The 8,869-nt window shown below is 37.5% G+C and overlaps 1 protein-coding gene across 1 annotated transcript in view; it reads right to left on the reverse strand.

Annotated features, from left to right (window-relative positions):
• The window catches only part of ptprc (protein tyrosine phosphatase receptor type C), a 24,369-nt gene extending 16,699 nt beyond the window's left edge, over positions 1-7,670 (reverse strand). Inside the window, exons 1-3 of the mRNA XM_073476096.1 lie at positions 7,597-7,670; positions 7,373-7,482; positions 2,031-2,045 (exon numbers count right to left, since the gene is read on the reverse strand). Coding sequence (XP_073332197.1) covers positions 2,031-2,045; positions 7,373-7,436 — 79 coding nt within the window. The 5' untranslated portion in view covers positions 7,437-7,482; positions 7,597-7,670. The remainder of the gene's footprint in view (positions 1-2,030; positions 2,046-7,372; positions 7,483-7,596) is intronic.
• Positions 7,671-8,869: the final 1,199 nt, after the last annotated feature.

An 8,869-nucleotide genomic window follows, 5' to 3' on the forward strand; every position in this document is an offset into this window, starting at 1 on the left:
AGTCTGAGGAGGAAATGCAGTATTCATCTGCATGTGTTCAGTTGGACTTCACAGCCAGAATAGCAGAAAAGGAGTCGTGTTGAGAATTACCTGCTGCTCTGAGTTCAAATACTTCCTGGTTTTGGACTTATTGCTAAATTCCTGATAGTAAAACATCATCAAAGTCGCCTGAAGGTTGTCAACGTTCACAGGATTGTTTCGGTGTACAGTACAGTGGTACAGAGTCGTCATAATGTTGCACCAACAGCTACCTAGCTTAGCTTCTTCATAGAGTTAATTTGAGTTAATATATAAACAAATTATTGACTAAAGAATACAAAATATATTATATATGAATATATAAAGTAACTATTTTTAAACAAAAGTTAATGAGACTCTGACTTGAAAGACCCTGATAGACAAATGAGTGAAACTTGTTGACATGTATTTCTATCTTTCTCACTGTCGGACAAAACTCCCACATCTTATCCAGCTAGGATCAGTAGATAACAAAAAGTAGCAACATGTTTTTCAAAGTTTCCAGATAATGTCATGTTCAAACTGATTTTACCACAATCAGGAAATATATAAGGTTTCACTGGCAACATTATCAGTGACTTCCTTGTTCCTATGATGGAAACAAGGTGCATACTGAACCGTCACAGAGTTTGACTTATCTAATTTCTGACAGCACTCGACACAGAATGGTTTCTCTTTTCTAATCCTAATCTTCATGCTACAGCATAAACACACATCGAGTCTTGAGTTTGAGCAAGTGTTTTCCCAAACTGAGATTAAATGTATATAAATATCATAACAACATATCTCAGATCGAGTATCCTCACATAACCTGGAAAGAGGTTGAGAAAGAAGTAATCACAACATCAGTTTAGAAATCTGGCTCGTTGTTGGACTCACTTTTGGGTCTAATTTTAGACCCTGACATCATGGTATAGATGTTATGCGCAATAAGTGATTGTTAGTTAAAGGAAGCCAATTAAGAAATGAATGGGAAAATACCTGTGAGTTAAGTTTCAACTTTTCTTTACCACTCATGACATGAATGTCACACTACTTCCTGCACTGGATGTGAATGTGAATGAAAACAGCAAATGCAGATTTCTTCCAAGCTTTGGCAGAGCAACGTTTTGTGAAATGAGCACAAATTAGAATGCAATTTCTATGTATCAACATAACAATAACTGTGTGTAGTTTATTGTGGAGTAACATCTCTCCACCAAAGGACTGCAGTCAAACAAACATGTTAGGTGGATACAATTTTAACATGCTTATTAGCTAACTGAGTTTGGTTGAATGTAGCCCAGTCACCAGGATATAATGTTAGCAGTTTCTGCAAACCACAGATACATCCAAGTTTGTTCGTGGCATACTGTTTTGCCTTTTGTACAAAATGCTTCATGTGTCACGTTACATGTTTACCACCGTTACAGCATTTGCAACTGTGAAACTACTGGATATTTTTGATGAGGGACCAAGGTGTTTCAACATTAGTAAACATGGCACCACTTGATTGTTTTAAAGAAGAACTTCTAGCCAAGTTTGTTGCAACCAAAACAGGCATTTTAAGCCAAACTTTGGGGTTTTCCTGAACATAACCAAGTGGTATATGTGCCTAAACCTAACAAGAGCATAAGCACAGTGTTGTGACAATGATGAGAAATAGAAAAATCTAACCTAAACAAACAAAAAGCTGCAACATAAAGAAACGTAAAGCTTTAACTTATCTGTGGTTTTGCAGAAACATACTTAGCTAACATTTATTCTGGCAAGCAGGTTGGGTGAGACAGGTCACTACAGTGGAGGCCCACGTCTACCAAACTACTTACTAAAGGTGAGAAAATATACTTCCGCTACTCATTGTACAAGGAACACATTATTTCCACTTGAAGAGGACACTCATTTATGACATTTTGCTGGCTTTGTTGCTGCTGCTGCTGCTGCCATGGAGAGATGAGACAGTGTAAAGCAGTGTAAGGCTGAGGTGAAGGTAGGCTGTAGCACAATTAAATGTTAAATATAATGTCACTCACCTGTTGAGTTGTTACCTAGAAAAAGAGAAAACATGTGTAAATCATCGCTGCTTTTTTGTCATAAAACATTCCAGTACACTGAATATAATATGAAGAAAATGGACAAAAACATCAACAAAAATATTCTTTATGTTAAGTTTCATTAAAGTGTCCACGTCTGTAAGACCAATAAAACTCTTCTGAAGCATGTTCAGCTCAAAAAGAGGAAAAGGCGACTATTTTCATCTGATGTTCTGTGCGAGGCCGCGCTGTACAACCTGGTTGCTATGACAATGCTGCAAAGAGCCACACTTGCTATTCCAGGAGGCAAACCGCTACTTCCTGCTTCACACTAAGAGCTTGAAACCTCCCCATACTTACAAAATGGGTTTCAGTTTGGACAGACGATTGGCTCATATTGATGCACAAATGGACTTCCTTTCTTATATCCTGACTTTTACTCATTAGAAATGACTGTGTGGCCAAATGTTAGTTAAACTAATGTGTGCTTTATGCTCACAATATAAATAATCTATACAACACTTTGTATTCTGATATAACATTAGTTTTACCTACTTAGTATTAAGACAAGATGCAGAAAAAGGGCTTGTACACATGTCTTAGCTGCTTTGTTCATTTGTTCTTTATGATAATAGCAGTGAGTAATGAAGAGATGGGGGACAATCAACAATGAGTCTCAGGATGTGGTTTTGTGCATTCTTGTTTCACTACATCGAGCAACGATGCATGCTCTCTGCAGTGACATTTCACCACGTTATACTTTGTGGTGACTGAATTTGTTTCAGTGAGGTGAGTGACACTGTGCTCTGTAAATACTTCTGATGAGAAAACTTAATCCAAACTCTAATTTTATCATAACTGAGTTTGTTTCAACCGCACCATTGTAAAAATAAATAATAATAATTACAAATAAGCCTGTTCGGTTGATGTTTTAAATGGTGCTTTGGGTACTTTCTTTTTCAGCGTTGAGTGTGAAATGAAGTTGTAATATTCAGGGAAGAGGAAGGAGGTTTAAAGGCAGCTTAGTAATGATCAGAGCTCAAATGCTGCTAGGCCTTTCAAGCATGAATTATTAAATCTCAAAGTAATGTGTGTGTTTTTACTCTCAAACAAGTGAAAAGTCAGAGCAATAACCTTTTTTTTCAATATATCTTATTGAAGAAGTCACATATGTGTACTCATGTAAAAGTAATAAAGTACAGCCTTTGAAATTTACTCAACGTATAAAGTATAAAGTATCCCTCTGAAGAATATTTCTACCGGCCACTTCTGTGCAAAGCTAACTGAACCACACGTCATATTTATGTAATTCAGACTATTAACTTTAAAGGTAAAACCAGATAACTGAAAAATCTACTTAAGTAGAGTAACAAAATAATTGTGCTTTGTTACTTTCCACCTCTGAAACCAGACGGAAACAATATTTTATTTCCCTCTAAGTCTTTTTGCTGTGACTGAAAATAAATGTTTCCACTCCAGAGGACACCATGCAGCAAAGAGTATAATCTGCCTATTGGACCTCTATTTAGATAAAAATCGGCCGATTGTAACGTGACATGCAAAATGAGACCTTCTCTGTCTCTCTCAGTTGCCTATCCAGGCCTGTGGAGGATTTGTTTAAGTTGTTTAATGCTGCTGGATTGTGAGATTTCTTTGTGAAGGACTTGAGTCAGATTTTCCGTCAGTCCAAAGGATGTGCCTCGTCTCTCTGCTCTGCTAACAGAGAGCAACAGATGCTAACGTTAGTTAAGAAATGGAGTCCGCTAACACAAACTTATGACCGGCTTCCAGTGCAACACATTTCACAGAGCCCCTTTAAACTCTTCAAATGAAAATATATTAGAATTTGAAACATCAGGTATATTTTCAGTCACAGAATAAACTTTATTTAGTTGAAAAATTATTTTTGACTTGTCTGGTTTTCTGAGAATAAGATGATTTAACAGTTATTTTCCAGAGGTATATGGTGCATCTTGTTTTTCCTTCGACCATTTTGAATTTATGATGCCATATTTTAAAATGACGAAAAGAAAAAAACAAATGGAATGGTGGACAAGGCTTTGGGGATCCACCACCAGGTGACTTAAATGGTTCAAAATGGCTTCAAAATATCTGTCCGCCGTAGTGGACGGCATGTGTGAGAGGGCTCGGTCCCTGAATCCATTTACTCGTCTGACATTTAGTAAAGAAACTGATACGGTGTCAGCGTCTGTCTCATGCAGCAGTTTTTTTCTTTATCACTGTTCACCATCAGTTTTTCTCTGTCTTCTTATATTTTGCATTCACCGCAGAGCAGATCTTCGACAAGCACCCTCCCCCCTCCTCCCAGTTGCTGCTTTAATCGTGCAGTATTCTGAACAACTCTGACCTCACTTCTTCATTTTAGACACTGCACTTCCCCTTTTGTTCTTCATGAATTCTCAAGTCATTTACTTTTGCTCTGTCTCTGTCTGCCCGCGCTGCGCTGCGCTGCACTGTGCTGCGCTGCCAGGAAACACAGACAACGCAGAGTGGAACACGGAAGTGGTCAACTTCTTGATCACACAGCTCAGTACTGTTAAAGCTAAAGAAAGCTTGGAAATCTGCATCTTAACACTCTCACACAGTTTGTTTTACTAAGTTAAACTGGTACTCATATGATGTTTAGCTATCAGGGTTGATCTGACCACTCTTTACTCGAAAACATATTTTATATTCACTTTTAATTTGAAACACAAGAAAAAGCTTGTATAGCATTAGCCAAGTTTTTAGATAGATTTAACTCCACTGATAAAGCTGTTCACTACATTTTCTGTTATTTATCATAATGTTTAAACGACACTGTGTGCATACTTTTAATACTAATACAAACTGCATGTTTCAGTACAGTATGTACATGACTGATATTTACTGTTTTAATATATATTTTCTCTCACAAGGGCCCGGCATTTTTCTGCAGAGCCAGTACTTCTACTTTTACTTGAAATTGAAATGTAGGACAAATATTTTCACACTGTGGTATCTCCACTTTTAGTTGTGCAAGGCATGTGAATACTTCTTCCAGCACTGGGTAAAAGCAGCAACACCACTCTGTAAAAATACTCTATTACAATTAATTCAAGTATTATGTGTAATGCCCTAAGCCAAAAAGTATTTTGAGCTCTGTTGGAGATACTGTTTAACGTTATATTACTCTACTGAATTATTGCCAAATAATTTACATGTAAATAGCATTATAATGTTGTGGTTAACTGAATCTGAGCTGATTCTAAGTGTGGTTTAGTAAAGTATGATTTAATGAACTGTATAACAATGCATTGTGTTTTATTTGCTAATTATAGGTTTTTAAATCATAATCTGCAAAGTAAAATGTACAATATCATCCTCTAGAATGTAGTGCAGTCCGTTAAGAAGTGATGGATTATAACTAGTATATTTACTTAAGTACTGTACTTGAGCACAGTTTTGAGGTATCTGTAGTATACTTGAGCATTTCCATTTTCTGCTACTTTATACTTCCACTCCAATACATTTTGGAGGCAAATGTTAAACCTTTAACTCCACTACATTTATTTTAATAACTTAACTTAAGTTACTAGTTACTTTACAGACTGCATGCTGCATCAGGGTCAAAGTAGCACACTTTAATGTTATTTAATCATCAATTAGACTTAAAAACAAAAAACCACTGATTCTGAAAAATGTTGACTGTTGGATCTGATAATGAGTCGACCCATAGTATTCAGTATATAGAGTAAAAACATGTTAATATGAATATTTCACCTCTACTTGTACTTTCAATACTTACTGTTAGTACAATTATTGCCAGAAAATTACTTTTAAATACTTAAGTACATTTAACATCAGATACTTAAAGACTTTTACTCAAGTACTATTTGTATGGGGGACTTTCACCTTTACCAAAGTAATTTTTTAACACGATATCTTCACTTTTACTAATGTATGACTTTTGGGTACTCGTAAAACACATCAGTACTTCAGTACAATAAGTGAATTTAGTTATTATTGACCACCGGTTTTATGTTATTAATGTTAATAAAAGTAAATCATTATACATTTTAAAACATAGCCTCATGTTTTTAATGAAATACAGCTTCTTTTTGAACAGTGCACAGTTTTATGAAAAACTGAAGCTCAATCAATGGAAAAGTTTAGTCGTATATAAATAAGAAACGTCTGTTGATGCGGTGTACCGTGATGGCTCACCTCCCACACTAGCTGAGAAATACAGTACATGAGAAACAACTGGCACATACTGACCCTGACTAACATTAAAGACAATGTGGTGAAATAAATAGGGCCAAGGGTTTATTTCAGCTCATGTGTACAGCAGCTCAGCTGAAAATAGCAGAAATTATTTGATGTGCTGAACAGTAGCAGAACTCTGAGTGATGCAAGAGGCAGTAAGGTGGGTCTGACTTAACACGCGAATATATGCATGCATGCACACGCACGCACGCACGCACGCACGCACGCACGCACACACACACACACACACACACACACACACACACACACACACACACTTAGATGTGTATCATATACACCCACAGCCACTAGGGTTGAAGTGAAGAGCTTGTAGGGACACACCCCAAAGATTCTCTCATCTCTGACAGACACGAACCCCACCACCACCACCACCCTCTTTCACACATACACACACACATACGCACACACATCATACACACAATGTCAAAGCAGAACAGAAACATGATTGCAAAAATTCCCACAGCTTGTACCAAATGAAAGAATGCGTTTTAAAGAGAGTCTTCTTATTAACAGCAGTCTTTGATTGAACATAACTGTTTATTCTTTTGCCAAAGGGGCTCACAAACCTGTCACTTTTTTAGCTTCTCACATCACAAGTGTGCGCTGTACTGTCTTGTGTTCTTGGGTTTGGAAAGTTTAAAAAAAAAAGTGAAGTAGCACAAACAGAGGCACGACTCAAAGACATGATATACTGTAGCTTGTCATTCCTGCCCTCAGTTTATGCTTTAAATGATTACATTTTGTGCGGTGATGTTTTCCGGCTTTCAAAAAAAAACAAGCTAATTGTCAAGGGTGCGTCCTGACAGATTCATGTCTCTATCTCAGGCGTGGAAAGTGCTTCACCTTTTCTCATAAATACGATCACATGCTCAACAACCAAATGCTAAAACTTTAAAAACTGTCAAGTTAGGGGTTTAAAATAAAAGACCTCATCACTTCCAGTCAGCTATCACTCATGTTTTGTACCTTTTACAGATTTTTCCCTCCTAGAGAACTTTCAGATGACAGACACGAGGACACAACTTCATAAAACACCATTTCCTTCACAAAACAAGATGCAGTTGTTTACTTACAGTTGGCCAAACCGATGATTCCAGCCCAAAGCAGCAGGATCTTCAGACCGAAGAGACCTGCCATATCCAGGAGTTAGGGTGTGTACGGCGACACACCATACAGTATAGTACTGGTGGGGACCAACAGGCAAAAATTTAATGCGCCAAATCGAAGCTTTACTTCCGAATTCTCAACTCTAAGATAATAAGAAGGTAAAAACGTTGTCTTATTTTAAGCTACATACGTTTTCTGTCTTATCAGTTGACGCAGCTTCCTGGACTTGTTCCCCAAACCCTAAACCTCACTGCTGGTTTCAAGTCAAGCAAGTGGGAGTGATGTCACACCAGAAGAGGCTGCCTTTACCTTAACATTTAGTGACAGGAAGTTTCTTTTCAGCTACGCCACCAAGAACAGGAAGTCTCCTCTCATCTAATCTCTACATGCTTTTGCTCAAGTGTGAACACCCTCTGACTTATGAGAGGAAGAGTTTAGCAGAAATGTGTGTTTAGAGATGTTAGGCTTTTAGACACAAGACCGTTTCCACATTCACAGTTAATCTTTTTATGAACAGACACAGAAATGAAACACACATTGAGTCTTACTGGTTATTGTCTTCTCTCTAAATTGGCTTCTGTTCAACTTTCTGAAATCAGATCATAAAGAGGAATAATCTAATGAAACTTCTTAGAGCTGCTTTTCTCTCTCTCTGACTCCTCCCTGCTCTTCAGCTTACAGGCCTACAGACAGACACACGGCCATGTAATCAAAAACGCACGAGGAGCTAGCGCTGCAACGAGCAGGGGAAAAAAAGATGCAGCCCTTCCTTTCTCAAACTTTGTTCTCTGTTTTTTTTCTTCTTCTTCTCTCCGTCTAAAGAGAGAAAACATGTGGCCATTGGCTCCAGAAGTGAATTTCTTCATTTCTGCTGTTCCTTGTGTGTGAAATACATTTATAAGGGATGTTAGATCTCTTCAAAGTCATTGATCGTGCATGGTGTTTGATCATCGTGCTCTGCCTCGGAGCCCAAAAATGCTTTACTTCTGTTTACATACACAAGAAAATAGGGGATAAAAGAGGAAGGAGAGGAGTAGAGAAACTCTCTGGGGAGCGAGACTCACACACACTGGGTGGTGAGCTGATGTGAATCTGGATGAAACACAGTCAGCTATTTCATGCAGTTATATGAAAATAATACACGCAACGAAGCAGAACCATTTTTGAGTTTGGACAGTTAGATACTGAGCTGCTGGAGCCTTTCATTAATCCTACAGCAGCTATACAATGTGTACAAAATACATCATGTCAAACCTTTAAATAATATTTGTGTTTATTCTGAAGAGTTGAAAGTGTTTACGTGATGGTTGCCTTCTTTCTAAGTCATAATATATCTAAGTGGAAATAAGTTTGAACCTGAAACCCAACAGGAACATACTGTGTTTCTCACATTATTAGTATGACAGTCTAAATATGGATTTCCTCCTAGACCGGTGAAACACATGGTATTTGGCTATTTCCAC

This window comes from Pagrus major, chromosome 11, assembly GCF_040436345.1.
Source record: "Pagrus major chromosome 11, Pma_NU_1.0".
Taxonomy (NCBI): Eukaryota; Metazoa; Chordata; class Actinopteri; order Spariformes; family Sparidae; genus Pagrus; species Pagrus major.